Here is a 20,043-nt window from a genome sequence, read left to right on the forward strand (position 1 = left end):
GTGTCACTATGTTGCCCAGGCTGGTCTCAAACTCCTGGGCTCAAGTGATCTTCCTGCCTCAGCTTCCCAAGTAGCTGGGACTACAGGCGTGCAACACCATGCCTGGCTAATTTGTTTTTATTTTTAGTAGACACAGGGGTCTTCCTATGTTGCCCTGGCTGGTCTTGAACTCCTGTCCTCAAATGATCCTCCCGCCTCAGCATCCCAAAGTGCTGGGATTTCAGGTGTGAGCCACCGCACTCTGCCCGAGAAGGTGTCTTTGAAGAGGTGACATACATTTATTTACTTACCTATTTATTTATTTAAGACTTAGTCTTGCTCTGTTGCCCAGGCTGGAGTACAGTGGGACGATCTCGGCTCACTGGAACCTCCACCTCCCAGTTTCAAATGATTCTCTTTCCTCAGCCTCCCGAGTAGCTAGGATTACAGCGTGTGCCGCCACGCCTAGCTAATGTTTGTATTTTTAGTAGAGACGGCGTTTCACCATGTTGGCCAAGGTGGTCTCGAATTCCTGACTTCAAGTGATCCACCCACCTCCAGCTCCCAAAGTGCTGGGATTACAGGCATGTGCCACCATGCCTGGCCAGAGGTGACATTTAAACAGAACCCACACAAAGGAATGGTTCAAGCCAAGCCAACTTTGGGGGAGGAGTGCGCCTGGGTGAGGAATAGTGGGTGCAGAAGCCCAGCACTGGGAATCATCTCCCTGCTGAGGTGGGTGTTGGAAGGATGCAAGGGAGGCCAGTGTGATTAGAATGGAGCAAGAAAGGGAGGAGACAGGAGACGGGTTCCCGCCATGCCAGGGCAGGTTGTGCAGGTCCCCTGGTGAAAGCTGAAACAGCGACAGGTGTCCAGGGTTTGCCTGTGACATCCTGTGCTCTTTAGTTGGGGTTAAACCCAGTGGCCCAGAGCTGCCTAGTGACAGCTTCCTGAAAGCAGAAGAGGCTCAGGATTCGCAGCCGTGGGTGCGCATATATTCCGAAAATTCCTCCAGTTGGCCCCACAGTTCTTCCTTGCTGGCATCTCTGTATGCTGGCCAAAGCATGAGGAACGTCTCCCAGCCCAGGACGTAGCTGTAACTGTGGGCCAGAGACAGCAAGCAGCTGAGGAGAACCTGGTGCCCTGGAGACACAGGGACCTCCCTGCCCTGCCCTGTCTGACAGCCTCCCAGAGCCTTAGCCTGCAGTGTCCACACCCTAGGGCCCTCTCTGGTCTTCCAGCCTCTTAGCCCAAATCACTTCCCTGGCTAGGTGCGGTGGCTCACGCCTGTAACCCCAGCATTTTGGGAGGCTGAGGTGGGCGGATCACTTGAGGCCAGGAGTTTGAGACCAGCCTGGACAACATGATGAAATCCTATCTCTACTAAAAGCACAAAAATTAGCCAGGAATGGTGGCACACGCCTGTAATCCCAGCTACTTGGGAGGCTGAGGCAGGAGATCCACTTGAACCCAGAGATGGAGGTTGCAGTGAGATCAAGGTTGCACTGTATGGATGGTACTTCCTGGAGTTGTGCAGTACACAACTTGTACCTCCATTTAGGGCCACCCTGAAATCTGAGATCTCTTGTGATAAGTCCAGCAAAAATTGTGGAACTGAAGGCTGGGTTGAGGGTAGGGAAAAGACCAGGCCTGAGTCCACAGGACAGGTGGAGCCCCTCACATACCCACTGGGCTTCTGCAGGTCTGATGTCTGGCCCATGATGAGGTATGATTCCTGTTCTTGCAACCCCAGGGAGTCGTGGCAGGTGGCGTGGGAGACAAATTTCTTCATGCTGAGAGGTGTGGCAGGGTCCGTGCCTGGAGAAAACCCAGTGTGTGTGCATGCAGAGGTTGGACCCTCCTGCACAGTGGGACCCCCAGGGTGGACCTCCAGCATGACTCCACACTGGGATTTCTCCTTTGTCACCTGGGACATACCACTCTTAATGATGTCTTCAAGCTGCATGTTGTAATAGACGTAAGGGTTGGAGGCAGAGACCCCCACAGATTCCAGCTTTGTCTTGTACACTGGGGAAAGGGGAAGGCAGGAGGGTGTCATGTTGGCATCTGGCCTGCAGGTGGGCTCTGCCTGTCCCTTGCCGCTCAACACACTCACCAAAATCCACACCTGTCTCATATGCTGCTACCTGGAGCTCCTCCTGCCTCAGTTGGACACTGGGCTTCCACAGGGATGGGCACTGTCCTGCAGGGTCAGGCGGGCGGCTGCTCTGGCTGCACTGGGACAGGGGACTTCCTCCTATTCGCACCCCCCACTTTCCCTCCCTTCAGCCCCCAGGCCTGGGACCCTTGGGTCTCTGGATCTGACCTTTCTAGTCTGTGGGGCTCTCTTTCTCTATTTTCTTTTTCCTTCCTTCCTTTGTTCTTTCTTTTTTTTTTCTTTTTCTTTCTTTTTATTATTTTTTTTAAAGAGATGGGGGCCGGGCAGGGTGGCTCATGCCTGTAATCCCAGCACTTTGGGAGGCTGAGGCAGGCGGATCACAAGGTCAAGAGATTGAGACCATCCTGGCCAACATGGTGAAACCCCGTCTCTACTAAAAATACAAAAATTAGCTGGGTGAGGTGGCATGTGCCTGTTGTCCCAGCTACTAGGGAGGCTGAGGCAGGAGAATCACTTGAACCAGGGAGGCAGAGGTTGCAGTGAGCCGAGATCATCCCACTGCGCTCCAGTCTGGTGACAGAGCAAGACTCAGTCTCCAAAAAAAAAAAAAAAAATGGAGTCTCACTATGTTAGCCAGGTTGGTCTCAAACTCCTGAGCTGAAGCAATCCTCTCATCTCAGCCTCCCAAGGTGTTGGGATGACAGGTATGTGAGCCATCATACTTGCCAATTTATTTTTCTAGACAGAGTCTCGCTCTGTCACCCACGCTAGAGTGCAGTGGTGTGATCTCAGTTCACTGCAGCCTCCACCTCCCAGACTCAAGTGATTCTTGTGCCTCAGTCTCCTGACTAGCTGGGACTACAGGTGTGTGCCACCACGCTCAGCTAATTTTTGTATTGTTAGTAAAAACAGGGTTCCACCATGTTGGCCAGGATGGTCTTGATCTATCAACCTCATGATTTGCCCGCCTCAGCCTTCCAGAATGCTGGGATTACAGGTGTGAGTCACCACGCCTGGCCTGGTCATTTGTTTTTTTTTTTTTTTTTTTAGACGGAGTCTCGCTCTGTTGCCAGGTTGGAGTGCGATGGTGTGATTTCGGCTCACTGCAAACTCTGCCTCCCAGGTTTAAGCGATTCTCCTCCCTCAGCCTCTGGAGCAGCTGAAAGTACAGGTGCTCACTACCACACCCAGCTAATTTTTATATTTTTAGTAGAGACGGGGTTTCACTATGTTGGCCAGGATGGTCTCGATCTGTTGACCTCGTGATCCACCTGCCTCGGCCTCCCAAAGTGCTGGGATTACATGCGTGAGCCCCACGCCCGGCCTTTGGTCACTTTCTTGTCTATTTCTCCCTTCTTCGTCTCTTTGTGTCTGTCTCCCTGTCATTTGATCTTTGGCAGTGCGCGCGCGTGTGTGACAATCTTTGTCTCTCTGCGCCTGTTTCTGTCTCTCTTTGGCTTTGTCTCTTTCTGTCTAAATTCAGACCAGACTACAGCCAGGAGGAGGCTTGAAGGGGTCCTGGATCCACCCCCCCCCCCCCGCCCCCACAACCTGACAGCCCCAGCCCGGTGACATGAAGCTCACTCTCGGTACATCTCACCCTCTGCACATCTGCAGACGTCTTTGAGGCAGATCTTTTGCAGGGAAGATTGCTCTGTGGGCAGGTTGTAGAAAGTGCTGCACCTGCGGGCTGTGGGTGGAGGGTGCAGGGGTTGGGGGAGGGGTCGTTGGGCCAGAGTTCCTGGGGGTTCAGTGTCCACCTCTCCCCTCCGGGCCCTGGCCTTGCCCTTCTCATCCTCCAAAGGGCCGAGTCCAGGCTCCCTCCTGCTTCTCCTTGTCCCAGGGCTGTGCCCTCCAGGTCCTCCCAGACCTTCCCCTCCTCCTGGTCCTGCCTGCTGCAAAACTCACTTTGAAGGGCCGTGCCCAGCCACCTCAGTCGACAGGCCACACCCACTCAAAAGAGCCTGCCCCTTCCCCACCCATTCCCTGCAGGCCGCGCCCAGTCCCCCTTCAACTTTGCCCCATCTCCTTCCTGGCCCCGCCCACGTACGTCAATCCCATAAGGCCCCACCCCTTATGCGCACCCAGGCCACGCCCCCTTTTGGCAATGCCCAGTCTCTCATCCCATGGCTTCTGGCCCTGTCCTTTGCAGGCCTCCTCCCCCTGCGCGAGGGCCCCTCCTTACAAGGCTCGTAGTAGTCATAGACGGTGCTCAGGGCGGCCTGCAGGAACTCCGCCTGCAGCATCCTGTGAACCCGAAAGCCCAGCACTGTGTTTTTCTCATGGGAGAGCTGGAGAGAACAGAGTCTTGTCTGAGCCGACCAGGGCCACTGACCGTGGGGCACTGACCTTGTGGCACTGACCATGAGGCCTTGGCTGTTGGCATTGGTCATGACCACGGGCCATGAGGCCTTAATCACAGGAATTGCAACCAGAGGAGCTAACCTCAGAGGGCCTCGCTCTCTGCAAAACCCTCCCAGGGGAATGACCTTGGGTTCTCCAGCCCCCGGGGTGCCCACACGCCTCTGGTGGAGGGCACCCGGCCTTCCTCACCTTCTCCAGGTAGAGGACAACGGTGCTATCGCTGGTACTTGTCTTGGTTTCATACTGAAAGGTGTACCTCTCCACATCACTTGTGAGCTGGGGCAGAGGGCAGACACTGGAGGTGCTGACAGCCTCCAAGGCCCCCAGCCCTAGAGCTCCAGCCTCTGTCCAATCAACCCTACTCTTGGGGAAATTGAGGCCCCAGCAGGAAAAAGATTTGGTTGAGGCCATGCAGGGAGTCAACCAGAAGTGACGCTGGGGCATTATAACCCCGGAGTCTTGCCTTGAGTAGACACTGCCCTGCACCCACGTGGGAAGTATGGGAATGTTACTCAGGAAGCAGGCAGGTGGGGTCTGCATTACCCGTTTGAGATCATCCTGGTTGGGGTAGAAGCCAGTGAGCAGGGAGACCTCCATGATGGTCATCGTGGCCTCTCGATCGTCCTGGAACCTGGGAGTTCTCAGCCCCAATCTCTCCCCACTGTCCTCCCCACTGCTATCATCCCTTGCTCGGTCTAGTGCAGTAGCCTCCTCTCAGGTCTCCCCATGTCCCCTTTGCCATGCACAACAGAGCTCTAGCAAGCAGAGATCTGACTATGTCAACCTCCTTGCTTCACTGACCAAAGGCCTTCCCTCAGTCCTGACACCCTTCCATGTCACCTCCTCCCACCTCAGCCTTCATTTGATCACTGTTAGCCTTGTTCCTTCTCCTGCCAGCAGACCTTTGCACATGCTGTTCACTCGGCCTGGAACCCTCAATTTTGCCTTTTCATCCTGAAACATCCCTCATGTTTTCCATCTTAGCTGATGCATCACTCACCCTGGGAAGCCTTCCCAAACCTACACCCCAAACACACCAGATCATTCATTTTCGTTTTCCTTTTGAGACAGGGTCACCCAGGCTGGAGTGCAGTGGCTCAATCATAGCTCACTGTAGCCTCAGCGTCCTGGGCTCAAGCGATCCTCCTGTCTCAGCCTTGTGAGTCTCTGGGACTATAGGCATGTACCACCATGCCTAGCTAATTTTTGAACTTTTTCTTTTTTAGAGATGGGGCCTTGCTGTGTTGCCCAGGCTGGCCTCAAATTCCTGGGCTCAAGTGATCCTCTCGGCTTCCCAAAGTGCTGGGATTACAGCATGAGCCACTGCGCCGGGCCCAGATCATTCTCTGATTTGCTTCCCATGACTCTATAAACCTCTCCTTTGCCACATGAAAATCATAGTTGCCATTTCATATTGGTTCTGTGTGATTATTTGATGATTGTCTGTCTCTCCTGATAGACTGTGGGCTTCGCCAGGGCAAGGAGAGGCTGCCTTGCTCATAACTGGGTCCCTAACTCCAAGAATAGGGCCTGGCACACAGTAGGTGACCAATAATATTTGTATTTGAAGCAGACCTGGGCAAGGGAGGTATGGGACAGGGCAGGACTGGGGTAGGGGCTGGGGTGCCTGAAGATGAGAACCACGGGGAGAGCTTCAGGGCTTGGAACCAGCTCTGGGCATCTGAGTCACAGAGCATGTCATCTGAGGACATGCAGACATGGCAGGAGGCAGGGACAGAATGGGGAACAGGCACAGAGAAGCAAGCTTGGCTGATTTCCACCATCCACTCAGCACACAGGGAGGGCCGCTGAGGAATCTGGATAGCAGAAAGTGAGACCCTTCTCCCACCCAGTCCAAGATCATGGTGCCCTCACCTTGTTTCCATCCGGAGCTGAAAAGTCTCCTCTCCCTTTTTATTTTCTGCAGAGAGAAGGCAGCGTTTTAGAGGCTGGAGAGCACAGTGATCAAGTGCAGTCTCTGGAGCCAGCTTCTTGGGTTCAAATTCTGACTGCTGTGTGACTTAAGCAAGTTGCTGAACTTCTCTGTGCTTCAGTTTACTCGTCTGTAAGTGGGGATCATAACATTCCCAACCCAACAGGGTTGTTATGAGGATTAAATGAGTTAATAAAAGTAAAGCTCTCTGCATGGTGCCTGATCAGTGCTTTGTAACTATTATTATTAAGAAATCTGGCAAAAACCAAAGCCTGGGTCATGTTTAGTCCCTACAATTCATGGGACTGGTGAGGCTTGTTCTCTTTACTTACACAGTGAGCTCCCAATAGTCCTCTCTTCTTGGTGCCCTAGACTGGGAACTGAGGAATCCAACTATTTCTGTTTTTTGTTTTCTTTTTGTTTTTTCTTTTAAGAGAGGGTCTCACTCTGTTGCCCAGGCTAGAGTGCAATGGTGCAATCATGACTCACTGCAGCCTCAACTTCCTGGGCTCAAGCGATCCTCCCACCTCAACTTCTTAAGTAGCTGGGACCACAGGCACGTACCACCATGTCCAGCTAATTTTTTTTGTAGAGATGGGGTCTCCCTATGTTACCCAGCCTGGTCTTGAACTCCTAAGCTCAAGCGATATTCCTGCCTCTGTCTCCCAAAGTGTTGGAATAACAGGCAAGAGCCACTTCCCAGCCCACTGTTTCTGATAATCTCCAGAGCCCCTAATCTGGCCCGGCCTCCACCATCTCCTGCAGGACCAGTGCAGTCACCTCCTTCCTGGTCATCTGGCTCCCACCCTCACCCTCTACAGTCTGTTTCCCCCAGAGTGGTCAGATCAGAGGAAGACTGTGCAAACCTGTGGTAGGTCACGTTCCTTCTCTGTTTGGAACCTTCTATGGCTCCCACCTTACTCAGAACAAAAGCCAAAGTCCTCGCTGTGGCTAGCAAGTCCCTATACCATCTTCCCCCATCAGCTTTCCAACTTCTTCTAAAACTCTACCCTTGCTCCTCCTGTAGCTACACAGGCCTCCTCATTATTTCTCAAACATGATGAGCTCATTTCTGCCCCAGGGCCTTTGCACCTGCTGTTCTGTCTGCCTGGAATGCTCTTCCCTCAGATCCTTCATGGCTGACTCTCTCCCTCCTTTCTTATCTCAGCTCATATGCCATATACTCAGAGGGCTTTTCCTGGATCATCCCAAAGCCTGCATCTCCTTTTCCTACGTTATTTATTCTCTTCTTTTTCACTATCTCCAGTAATGACTATAAGCAACTACTCTTCCATCTTTCCTTCTTTCCTCCTTCCTTCCTTCCTTCCTTCCTTTCTCTCTCTTTCTCTCTTTCTTTCTTTTCTTTTCCTTCCTTCCTTCCTTCCTTCCTTCCTTTCCTTTCCTTTCTTCCTTTCTTTCTTTCTTTTCTTTCTTTCTTTTTTCTTTCTTTCTGATGGAGTCCTATTCTGTTGCCCAGGCTGGAGTGAAATGGCACCATCTCGGATCACTGCAACATCCACTTCCCAGGTTCAAGTGATTCCCCTGCCTCAGCCTCCCGAGTAGCTGGGATTATAGGATCCAGGCCCCATGCCCAGCTAATTTATATATTTTTAGTAGAGATGGCATTTCACTTTGTTGATCAGGCTGATCTTGAACTCCTGACCTCAGGTGATCTACCTGCTTCAGTCTCCCAAAGTGCTGGGCTTACAGCTGTGAGCCACTGTGCCTGGACTTTCTATTTTATTTTTTACAGACTTGTTATCACCTGCTATTATGCTATATACTGATTTTTTTTTTTTTTTTGAGATGGGGTCTTACTCTGACACCCAGGCTGGAGTGCAGTGGCACAGTCTCGGCTCACTGCAACCTCTGCCTCCTGGGTTCAAGCGGTCCTCCTGCCTCAGCCTTCTGAGTAGCTGGGACTACAGGCACACACCATACCTGCCTATGTTTTTATATGTTTAGTAGAGGTGGGGTTTCACCACGTTAGCCAGGATGGTCTCTACCTCCTGACCTCATGATCCGCCTGCCTTGGCCTCCCAAACTGCTGGGATGACAGGCATGAGCCACTGTGCCTGGCCTGATTGTTTTTAATATATATGTATTTATTTGTATTTCTTACAGACATGGTCTCACTCTGTGGTTCAGACTGAAGTGAAGTGGTGCAATCATAGCTCACTGCAGCCTCAACCTCCTGGCCTGCAGTCCTCCTGCCTCAGCCTTCTGAGTAGATAAGACTACAGGTCCCCACCACCATGCATGGGTAACAATTTTTTTATAGAGATGGGATCTTGCTATGTTGCCCAGGCTGGTTTTGAACTCCTGGCCTTAAATGACCCTCCTGCCCTGGCCTCGAAAAGTGCTGGGATTACAGGTGTGAACAATGGTGCCCAGCCTAGATGTATTTATTTAGATTGTAAATAAATAATAGTAAGAGTATAATATGTTACAATTTATGTATTGCTTGTCTCTCCCCACTAGAATGTGGCTTCTTGGAAAAAAAGGAATATTTTTCTTGTTCATGCCTATGTTGCCGGGGCTCATAAACAACTCAACACACAGTGAGTGCTCACTAAAATGTTGTTTCTATTCAAACTTGATTAGAGACAGGGTATTACTCTATCACCTGAACTGGAGCGCAGTGTGGTGATCATAGCTCACTGCAGCCTCTAACTCCTGGGCTCAAGCAATTCTCCTGCCTCACCCCTCAGTAGCTGGGACTACAGGTGCACACCACCACACCCAGCTAACTTAATTTTTTTGTAGATATGGGGTCTTGCTAGGTTGCCCAGGCTGGTCTCAAACTCCTGTCCTCAAGTGACACCCCTGCCTTGGCCTCCCAAAGTGTTGGGACTACAGGGGTGTACTACCACATCTGGCTAATTTTTTTTTTTTTTTTTTAGAGGTTGGATCTTGCTATGTTCCCCAGGCTGGTCTGGAACTCCTGTGCTCAAGTGATCATCCTGCCTTAGCTTCCCAAAGTGCTGGAATTACAGGCATGAGCCACCGTGCCTGTTCTCACTAAATATTTGATGAATGACTGCATTACATGATAAATGTGCTTAATGAATGATAGTCAAATAAAATAATAGGCTGGGTGCAGTGGCTCACACCTGTAATACCAGCACTTTGGGAAGCCTAGGTGGGCAGATCACTTAAGGTCAGGAGTTTGAGACCAGCCTGGCCAACATGGTGAAACCCCATCTCTACTAAAAATATAAAAATTAACCGGGTGTGGTGGCAGCACCTGTAGTCCCAGCTACTCATGAGGCTGAGGCACAGGAATTTCTTGAACTCAGGAGGCAGAGGTTGCAGTGAGCTGAGATCACACCGCTGCACTCCAGCCCTGGTGACAGAGCAAGACTTCATCTCAAAAAAAACCTCAAAGACCAAAAAAAAAAAAATAATAATAACAAAGAACAAGGATTAGGCATTCCTGGGTCCAGGCTCACCTTCTGGAACACTGCAGAGAGTCGCATTCAGTTGGCACCGGTTGCAGCTGTCTTCCCAGGACACTGGGGACTTGTGGTACGTGGTCAGGATCTGCCGGGCCAGGAAAGGGGGCTGTCAGAGCCCTTCCCCACCCACTGCCTTTGCCCTGCACCCCAGTCTTTGACTTCCCAGGTCTCTGGCCATGTGGGGAATTTACTGCAAGAATGCCCCTGTCAATTCCTAGGTGCAGCGGCCACAGCACTGTCTGGAGTCTAGCTCTCCATCTCCTGGGTTCAAGCAGTTCTCCTGCCTCAGCCTGCCGAGTAGCTGGGATTACAGGGGCCTGCCACCGTGCCTGGCTAATTTTTTTGGCATTTTTAATAGAGGCGGGGTCTCACCATGTTGGCCAGGCTGGTCTTGAACTCCTGATCTCAAGTGATCCGCCTGCCTCAGCCTCCCAAAGTGCTGGGATTACAGAAATAAACCACCATGCCCAGCCAGGAATATTTTTTGTTGTTGTTCATGTCTGTCTTCCTGGGACTGATAAATGACCCAGCACACAGTAAATGCTCACTAAATATTTGTTGAATGGGCCAGGCACAGTGGCTCATGCCTATAAATCCCAGCACTTTGGGAGGCCGAGGTGGGCAGATCACTTGAGGTCAAGAGTTCAAGACCAGCCTGGACAACATGGTAAAACCTCATCTCTACTAAGAATACAAAAATTAGCTGGGCATGATGGCATGTGCCTGTAGTCCCAGCTACTTGGGGGGGCTGAAGCAGGAGAATCACTTGAACCCGGGAAGCAGCAGTTGCAGTGAGCTGTGATCATGCCACTGCACTCCAGCCTGGGCAACAGAACAAGACTCAGGCTCAAAAAAAGAAAAAATTGTTAAATGACTCTATCCAGCAATAAATGTGCTTAATGAATGATAGTCAAAATAAAATAATAAAGAAGAATTAGACATCCCTGGGTCGCAATCACTGGCTGACATTTTGGAGGAAGGGTGGAGTTATCTTCTGGGCCTTGGGAGGCATACTGGAGGGAAAATCTTCCCTTGGGAGCGACAAGCCAGGGGACATCTGCTGAGGGACTCAGCCTGGTGGGAGGGGCAGAGGGGTCCCAGGACAGCTGGTCCTCTACCTGTCCTGGCTCTTGATTTAGAACAAATGAAGGCCATTCTGATTCTGTCTCTCCAGCTGTAGAATGAACTTACCAACTTCCTAGGTAGCTTTGAGGTGTCCTTAGCTTGATACCTAGCAAATAGCAGTGCCCTAACTGATAATTAAAATTATTAATGATTTTGATCCTATTGTGAAATCTAGGGCTTGCCTGTAGCCCCATCAACTAGGGAAGCCCTGGGCTCCAGCTAAGAATCTCAAGACGGGGTCGGGTGCTGTGGCTCACACCTGTAATCCCAGCACTTTGGGAGGCCAAGGTGGGCAGATCATGAGTTCAGGAGATCGAGACCATCCTGGCTAACACAGTGAAACCCCATCTCCACTAAAAATATAAACAGCCGGGCATGATGACACACACTGTAGTCCCAGCTACTCAGGAGGCTGAGGCAGGAGCGTACCTTGAATCCGGGAGGCGGAGGCTGCAGTGAGCCAAGATTGTGCCACTGCACTCCAGCCTGGGTGACAGAGTGAGACTCCATCTTAAAAAAAAAAGAATCTCAAGATAGGGGGCTATGAGCTGAATGTTTGTGTCTCTCCAAGTTCACATGCTGAAACCTAATCACCAGTCTGATGGTATTTGGAAATAGGGTCTTTGGGGGGTGATTACATCACAAGGGTGATATTCTCCTGCATGGGATTAGGGCTCTTGTAAAAGCAACTGCAAAAAGCTTCCTCACACCTTCCTTTTTTTGGAGACAGGGTCTTGCTGTGTTGCCCAGGCTGGAGTGCAGTGGTGCAATTACAGCTCACTGTAGCCTCGACCTCTTGGGGTCAACCAATCCTCCCACCTCAGCCTCCTGAGTAGCTGGGATTACAAGCACATGCCAACACACCTGGCTAATTTTTAATTTTTATTTTTGTAGGGACATAGCGGGAGAGACACCATCTATGTTGCCCAGGCTGGTCTTGCACTCCTCCTGTCTCAGTCTCACAAACTGCTAGGGTTATAGACACGAGCCACCTTGCCTGGCCTTCCTGGCCCCTTCTATCATGTGAGGACATAGCAAGAAGGCACCATCGGAGAAGCCTTGGGGTCGGCTAGGTACTGAGCGCGCCAGGCTTTGGAGTGAAGACTTAAATCCAAGGTCATGGCAAGACATCTGAAGTTCATCGCAAGGACTGTGATGGTACAGGAAGGGAACGTGGAAAGCGCATACAGGGCCCTAAACAGAATCCTCACTATGGATGGGCTCATTGAGGACATTAAGCGTCGGCGGTATTATGAGAAGCCATGCCGCCGGCGACAGAGGGAAAGCTATGAAAAGTGCCGGCGGATCTACAACATGGAAATGGCTCGCAAGATCAACTTCCTGATGCAAAAGAACCGGGCAGATCCATGGCAGGGCTGCTGAGGCCTGCGGATGGGACACCCAGTGTGAAACCCTCATCCAGTTTTGTCTCCATCTCTTCCCTTTGTACAATCCCATTTCCTATTACTATTCTCTACAATAAACTCAGTGACGGGTTTGCAAGGCCTCCACATATAGAAACAAAAAAAAAAAAAAAAAAAAAAAAGAAGGCACCATCTATGAAACAGACAGTGTACCCTGTCTTGATCTTGAACTTCGAACTGTGAGCAATAAATATTTCTTTTTTTTCTTCCTTCCTTCCTTCCTTCCTTCTTTCCTCCCTCCCTCCCTCTCTCTTTTTTAAATTTTTTTCTTTGTTTTTTATTTTTATTTTTTTACTTTTCTCTCTTTCTTTCTTTGACTGAGTTTCACTCTTGTTGCCCAGACTGGAGTGCAATGTCACAATCTCAGGTCACCGCAACCTCTGTCTCCTGGGTTCAAGCGATTCCCCTGTCTCAGCCTCCTGAGTAGCTGGAATTACAATCCACTACGACGCCTAGCTAATTTTGTATTTTTTACTAGAGATGGGGTTTCTCCATGTTGGTCAGGCTGGTCTTGAACTCCCGACCTCAGGTGATCTGCCCACCTCGGCCTCCCAAAGTGCTGGGATTACAGGCTTGAGCCACTGCACCCAGCCTCTTCTTTTTTTCTTTTCTTTTTCTTTTTCTTCCTATCTTTTTTCCTTCCTTCCTTCATACCTTTCTTCCCTCCCTCCTCCCTCCCTTTCTTTCTTCCTTCCTTCTTGCTTTTCCTTCCTTCCTTCCTTCTTTCCTTCTTTCCTTCGTCTCCCTCTGTTATCCAGGGTAAAATGCAAGGTCTTAGTCACGACTCACTGCAGTTGCCACCTCCTGGACTCAAGCGATCCTGCCACCTCAGCCTCTTGAGTAGCTGTGACTATAGACATGTGCCACCATGCCCAGCTAATTTTTCCATATTTTGTAGAGACAGAGTCTCACTCTGTTGCCCCAGTGGGTCTTGAACTCCTGGGCTCAAGTGATTCTCCCACCTGGACCACCCAAAATGCTGGAATCGCAGGCATGAGCCACATGCTGGGTCAATTTCTATTGTTTATAAACCACCCAGTCTATTTTGTTGTAGCGGCCAGAACAAACTGGTATGATAGAATACAAGACTTACCGAGATGGTGCCTCTTCCGCTGCCACTGGCTTTGATCTCTAGATCGTCCTGGGCAAGGAACTGAAAAGAACAAAGAGGAAGATTTAAGGGTGGAGGAGGCAGCAAAGTGAGGGTCAAGTGCAGGGGGATGTGGAGCCTGAACAGTCACCAAGGCCTCAGTTATTCCCTAACCTGGGACCTGGTGATTCATTTTCCATCTTTCTACATGCAGATGGTTTTTCTTTTTCCTCTTCAGAAAGCATTTGTGGTGTCTACACTCTCATAGATCAACTGGAACTGCTCATTTGGCCTATTTTTTTTTTTTTTCTTTTTGACTGGGTCTCAGTCTGTAGCCTAGGCTGGAGTGCAGCGGTGTGATCTCAGCTCACTACAGCCTCTGCCTTCTGAGCTCAAGCAATCCTCCTGTCTTGGCCTCCCAAGTAGCTGGGACTATAGGCGTACGCCACCACGTCTAGCTAATTTTTTTTTTGTATTTTTCTGTGGAGACAGGATCTAACTATGTTGCCCAGACTGGTCTTGAACTCCTGGCCTCAAGTGATCCATCCACCTCGGACTTCCAAAAGTATTGGGATTACAGGTGCGAGTCACTGCGCCCAGCCTTTTTTTTTTTTTTTTTTTTTTTTTTTTTTTCTTTTTGAGACAAGAATCTCGCTTTGTCATCCAGGCTGGAGTGCAGTGGCACAATCCCAGCTCACTGCAGCCTCTGCCTCCCAGGTTTAAGCAATTCTCCTGCCTCAGCCTCCTGAGTAGTTGGGATTACAGGCATGTGCCACCATGCCCAGCTAATTTTGGTATTTTTAGTAGAGACAGCATTTTACCATGTTGACCAGCCTGCTCTCAAACTCCCAACCTCAGGTTATCCGGCCGCCTCGGCTCAGGCTGTGTCCTAATGTGCATCCCTGGAATCTGTTCTCTTTGTAGCATTTCCAAGGATCCCTGTGCATGGAGCTCCCATGAGCCCCTTCTCACTGGCACCTCTGCACCTCTCTATTTTTCTTTGCCTTTTCAAATTGATGCATAATGGGCCAGGTGCAGTGGCTCATGCCTATAATCCCAGCACTTTGGGAGGCAGAGGTGAGTGGATCACTTGAGGTCAGGAGTTCGAGCAGCCTGGCCAACATGATGAAACCCTGTCTCTACTAAAATATACAAAAATTAGCTGGGTGTGGTGGCAGGTGCCTGTAAATCCCAGCTACTTGGGAGGCTGAGGCAGGAGAATCACTTGACCCCAGGAGGTGGAGGCTGCAGTGAGTTGAGACTGTGCCATTGTACTTCAGCCTGGGCAATAGCGTGAAACTCCATCTCAAAAAAAAAAAAATTTGATGCATAATGGATGTACATAGTTTCAAGGCACATGTGATAATGAAACTCATTGATATAATGTGTAAAGATTAGATCAGTGTACCTCAGATATCCATCACCTTAAATATTTGTCTTTTCTTTATCCTAAAACCATTCTAATTCTTTTCTTCCAGCTATTTTGAAATATGCAGTAGATTATTGTAAACTACAATTTATCTATCAAATGCTCGGTCTTATTTCTTCTATCTAACCATATGTTTGCATCCATTAATCAACTTCTTTTCCTCCCTCCCTTTCTTCCTACACTTCCTATCCTCTGGCAACCGCCAATCTAATCTCTATCTTCATCTGCAGCTACTCTTGTTTTCCTCACTGCATTATTCTTACATCAGCCAGAATAAAATTTTAAAAATTCACAGCCAAACCAAACGTAGTGGCTCATGTCTGTAATCCCAGCAATGCAGGAGGCCAAGGGGGGAGGACTGCTTGAGCCCAGGAGTTCAAAATATGCCTGGGCAATTTATCTAGACTCCATCGCTACAAACAAACAAAAAAACAAACAAAAAACACTAAAAATTGAGTCGGGCAAGGTGGTGCATGTCTGTAGTCCCAGCTACTCAGGAGGCTAAGGCAGGAGGATCGCTTGAGCCCAGGAATTCGAGGCTGCTGTGAGCTATGTTTGTGCCACTGCACTCCAGCCTGGGCAACAGAGTGGGACCCTGTCTCTAAAAAACAAAAAACAACAACAAAAAAAACAAAAAAAAAAAAGGAAAGAAAGAAAAAAAAAATCACAGCTAGTCACTCAAATCTTACTGCCTATAGGATCAAGTCCTAATTCTTTCCATGGCCTCGCAGCCCTCACTGCTGAGCCATGCTAGCCTGAAAGCCTCCTGACAGCCTGCTTTATCTGCTGTTCTCCCTTCTGACTACTCCTGTGCCTGACTGGCTCTGGGTCTCCGCTCTATGCTGTTCCCTATGTCAGAAACACTTTTCCTCGGCCGGGAACAGTGGTTCATGCCTGTAATCCCAGAACTTTGGGAAGCCGAGGTAGGTGGATCACATGAGGCCAGGAGTTCAAGACCAGCCTGGCCATCATGGTGAAACCCCATCTCTACTAAAAATGCAAAATGTAACCAGACATGGTGGTGCATGCCTGTAATCCCAGCTATTGGGGAGGCTGACACAGGAGAATTGCTTGAGCCCAAGAGGGTGGAGGTTGCAGTGAGCAAGATTGTGCCACTGCACTCCAGCCTGGGTAGGTGAGTGAGACTCTGTCTCAAGAAGAAGAAGAAGGAGAAGGAGGAGGAGGATGAGGGGAAAGGGGAGGGGGAGAAAGGGAGGGGGGAGGAGGAGGAGGGGGAAGAGGAGGAGGAACAGTCTTCCTTTCCCTCTGCTTTCTTCATCTGGACAACTATTTGTCCGGGACATCCACTAAACAATGCATGACCTTAGACTGGTTGTTTTACTTCTTCTCTTCTTTTTTCGTAGAGATGGGGTCTCGCTATGTTGCCCAAGGTGTCATTTCTTTTTATTTATTTATTTATTTATTTATATTTTGAGACAAATTCTCACTCTCAGGTGACCTCAGGTCACTACAACCTCTGCCTCCTGGGTTCAAGCGATTCTCCTGCCTCAGCCTCTCAAGTAGCTGGAATTGCAGGCATGCCCATGTCTGGTTAATTTTTGTATTTTTAGTAGACATGGAGTTTCACTATGTTGACCAGAGTGATCTCGAACTCCTGGCCTCAGGTGATCCACCCACCTCGGCCTCTCAAAGTACTGGGATCACAGACATAAGCCACAGCGCCAGGCCCATTTCCTTCTAGATCATAAATTCCATAAGAGCAGGGACAACAGATCTTTCATAACATAACCCCAATGCCTAGGACATTCATTGGTACGTAGTAGATGCTCAGGAAATGTTGGTGGAATAAATGAATCAATACATTGACAGTATAGCCACATTTCCAATGCTTATGATATCATCTTGGGAGGGAGATTGGCAGGGACATGATGCTTGGCCTCATCTCCAATGCCAACTCTGGGTGGACTCTGGCCTGCCCCTCAGTGCCATACCTTTGCTGACCGCTGCTGGTAGGCATTGTTATCATCAATCTGCCAATTCACATTCAAGGCTCTCTTGGGGGCACTGATCTGTACACGGAGATCCTGGACGCTCTCGAAGGGAACATCTTGGCGGAAGCGAGTCAGAGCTTCAAGGGCCACCACCGTGGTCTGGGTGTTGGAATGGGGTGGGGAAGCGGGGGGTGGGGTGGGGGTGGGGGGCTACGTGGATCAGCACCACAGACAGCACCCGAGAAGCCATTGGGCGGCGCGTCAGGACCAAGGACAGCCCCACCCCCCAACTCCCACCTTGGGCTGGGCGCGTCAGCACCTTGGCTAGCGACCCCGGCCCTCACCTCCCGGAGGTCCCCATCACCTGGGTGGACCCGAAGCCTTCTCCAAGCTCCTGCTTCTCTAGTAGCCACTTGGCGATGGGGTGTGTCTCATTGTGCCGGCCAAGCTCCAGCTTCTGCATGAGCGCATAGGCCGTGGCCTCAACGGTGTACAGTGGCCCAGCTTCTGCTCATCCACTGGCCAATGGATTTTGTCTAGAAATAGGGATGCCTGGCTTGTCACCCAGAGCTGGGCCTGCCCACCTTAACCTGCTCTCTCCTTGTACCATCTGGCCCAGTTTTCTCATCTGTCATTTTATTGATCACCTTCTTTATTTTTATTTTTGTGGGGGGGTGGGGGTGGTTCTCATTATGTTGTCCAGGCTGGTTTCGAACTCCTGGCCTTAAGCCATTCTCTCACTTTGACCTCCCAAAGTGTTGAGATTATAGGCATGAACCACCATGCCCAGCCCTGATCACCTACTTTATGTGAAGCTCTTTGCTGAGGAAATGTGGACATTCAATTTTCAGAACAACCCTAGGAGACAGGACTCTATTTGCCAATGGGGAAATTGAGTTAAAAAAAAAAAAGTTCCTGGCTGGGCGTGGTGACTCATGCTTATAATCCCAGAACTCTGGGAGGCCGAGGCAGGCGGATCACCTGAGGTCAGGAGTTCCAGACCAGCCTGGCGAACATGGTGAAACCTGGTCTCTACTAAAAATACAAAAAAATTAGTTGGGTGTGGTGGTGAGCACTTATAATCCCAGCTACTCGGGAGGTTGAGGCAGGAGAATCGCTTGAACCTGGGAGGTGGAGGATGCAGTGAGCCAAGATCATGCCATTGTACTCCAGCCTGGGAGACAAGAGTGAGACTTTGTCTCAAAAAAAAAAAAAAAAAAACAAGTAAAAGTTCCTTTAGGTCCCCCCAATCCCACTGCAAGCAAATTTACCTAGCTCCACTTTCCTTGACTTGTGGAATGTAGCAGATGGGATATCTTGGGGGTGAGGTAGAATCAACCAGGGGAAGGTTTTATAACCTCTCCATCCTGGTGGGCTCAGTGGCTCACACCCATAATCTCAGCACTTTGGGAGGCTGAGGCAGGTGGATCATAAAGTCAGGAGTTTGAGACCATCCTGGCCAATATGGTGAAACCCATCTCTACTAAAAATTAAAAAGTTAGCTGGGCGTGGTGGTGGGTGCCTGTAGTCCCAGTTACTCAGGAGGCTGAGACAGGAGAATTGCTTGAACCCAGGAGGTGGAGGTTGCAGTGAGCCGAGATCGTGCCATTGCACTCTAGCCTGGGTGACAGAGCGAGAGATTCTGTCTCAAACCAAAAATCAAAATCAAAACAAAACGAAAAAAACATTCTCCATCCTTGACAACACCAAGGAGTCTTTCCACCTCAGGGTGTTTGCTTGTGCTGCTCCTTTTGATTGGAATTTTCATGGTTTTTCATGAAGGTGTACCTTGAAAAAAAAAAGGTTTTTTTGAGACAGAGGAGTCTCACTCTGTCACTGAGGCTGGAGTAGAGTGGTGAGATCTCAGCTCACTGCAACTTCTACCTCCCAAGTTCAAGTGATTCTCCTGCCTCAGCCTCCTGAGTAGCTGGGATAACAGGCGTGCACCACGATGCCTGGCTAATTTTTATACTTTTAGTAGAGATGGGGTTTCACCATGTTGGTCAGGCTGGTCTCGAACTCCTGACCTTGTGAGCTACCGGCCTTGGTCTCCCAAAGTGCAGGGATTACAGGCATGAGCCACCATGCCCAGCCTTTTTTATTTTTATATAGAGACAGAGCCTTGCTCTGTTGCCCAGGCTTGAGTGCAGTGGGGTGATCACAGCTCACTGCAGCCTTGACCTTCTGGACTCAAGTGATCCTCCTGCCTCAGCCTCCCTAGTAGCTGGGACTACAGGTGTATACCACCACAGCCAGCCAATCACAAACTTTTTTTTTGTTTAGAGATGGGGTCTCACTCTGTTGCTCAGTTTGGTCACAAACTCCTGGCCTCAAGCAATCCTCCTGTCTCAGCCTCCCAAGTGGCTGGGATTACAGACATGAGCCACCATACCTAGCAGGTATGTCTTTCTGTCTTTCATCTCGGCCCCCCAATCTGTACTCCCCTCCCGTTGCTATCTCTCCTACCCACCTTGTGTGTTATCATCTCAGTGCTTGTCTCAGTTTGGAATTATTATTATTATTATTATTGTCATCATTATTTTGAGACAGTCTCCTGCTGTCATCCAGGCTGGAGTGCAGTGGTGCAATCTCAGCTCACGGCAATCTCTGCCTCTTGGGTTCAAGTGATTCTCCTGCCTCAGCCTCCCGAATAGCTGGGATTACAGGCAACTGCCACCACACCTGGCTAATTTTTATATTTTTAGTAGAGACGGGGTTTCACCATGTTGACCAGGCTGGTCTCAAAGTCCTGACCTCAGGTGATCCTCCTGCCTCGTCTTCCCAAAGTTCTGGGATTACAAACATTAGCCACTGCTCCTGGATTCAGTTTGGAATTATATAGTGACCTGCCTGTCTTCTGATTGTCTCTCCCAAGGACTGTAGGATCGTTGAGGGCGGGGACCTTATCAGTGTTGCTTACCTTGGTCTCACAGGGTCTGAGCTCAAGAGTTGACACACAGTGGATGCTCAGGAAACATTAAGTGATGAGTGACACCTTGCTGGGTTTAAGATCACCCCCTCCCCACTCCACGACTGAGGTTGACTAAGAAGGGCCCACACCCACCATGGCTGGCAAAGCTGTCCAGGTGGTCGTTGGCCCGGGGGCTGTTGGCAAGGGCCAGTGCGTAGGATACTGTGGCTATGGCAAATGTTGTCTGGCAAATGTTGTC

The 20,043-nt window shown here is 49.9% G+C and overlaps 2 protein-coding genes across 5 annotated transcripts; one reads left to right on the forward strand and one right to left on the reverse strand.

Moving 5' to 3' along the window:
• Positions 1-517: 517 nt before the first annotated feature.
• On the reverse strand, positions 518-20,028 carry LOC116532587 (complement C3 alpha chain-like). 4 transcript variants are annotated; one of them, XM_032251851.1, is made up of 12 exons: positions 19,938-20,028; positions 17,238-17,409; positions 16,874-17,032; positions 13,496-13,555; positions 9,848-9,938; positions 6,338-6,383; positions 5,006-5,093; positions 4,652-4,738; positions 4,284-4,389; positions 3,699-3,788; positions 1,665-2,007; positions 518-1,079 (listed from the first exon to the last, which is right to left on the reverse strand). In XM_032251851.1, exons 2-12 carry the CDS (start codon positions 17,334-17,336, stop codon positions 947-949), a joined length of 1,302 nt encoding a protein of 433 aa, XP_032107742.1. In that variant the 5' UTR covers positions 17,337-17,409; positions 19,938-20,028; the 3' UTR covers positions 518-946. The 4 variants fall into 4 exon arrangements, with proteins under 4 accessions (XP_032107742.1, XP_032107741.1, XP_032107743.1 ...); XM_032251850.1 differs by having other exon boundaries at positions 4,622-4,738; XM_032251852.1 differs by lacking the exon at positions 16,874-17,032 and having other exon boundaries at positions 4,622-4,738.
• On the forward strand, positions 12,022-12,502 carry MRPS21 (mitochondrial ribosomal protein S21). The gene has a single exon (XM_032251855.1). It carries the CDS (start codon positions 12,098-12,100, stop codon positions 12,359-12,361), a length of 264 nt encoding a protein of 87 aa, XP_032107746.1. The 5' UTR covers positions 12,022-12,097; the 3' UTR covers positions 12,362-12,502.
• Positions 20,029-20,043: the final 15 nt, after the last annotated feature.

The sequence above is a fragment of the Sapajus apella genome, unplaced genomic scaffold, assembly GCF_009761245.1.
Source record: "Sapajus apella isolate SASKATOON/1434 unplaced genomic scaffold, GSC_monkey_1.0 scaffold77, whole genome shotgun sequence".
Classification (NCBI taxonomy): Eukaryota; Metazoa; Chordata; class Mammalia; order Primates; family Cebidae; genus Sapajus; species Sapajus apella.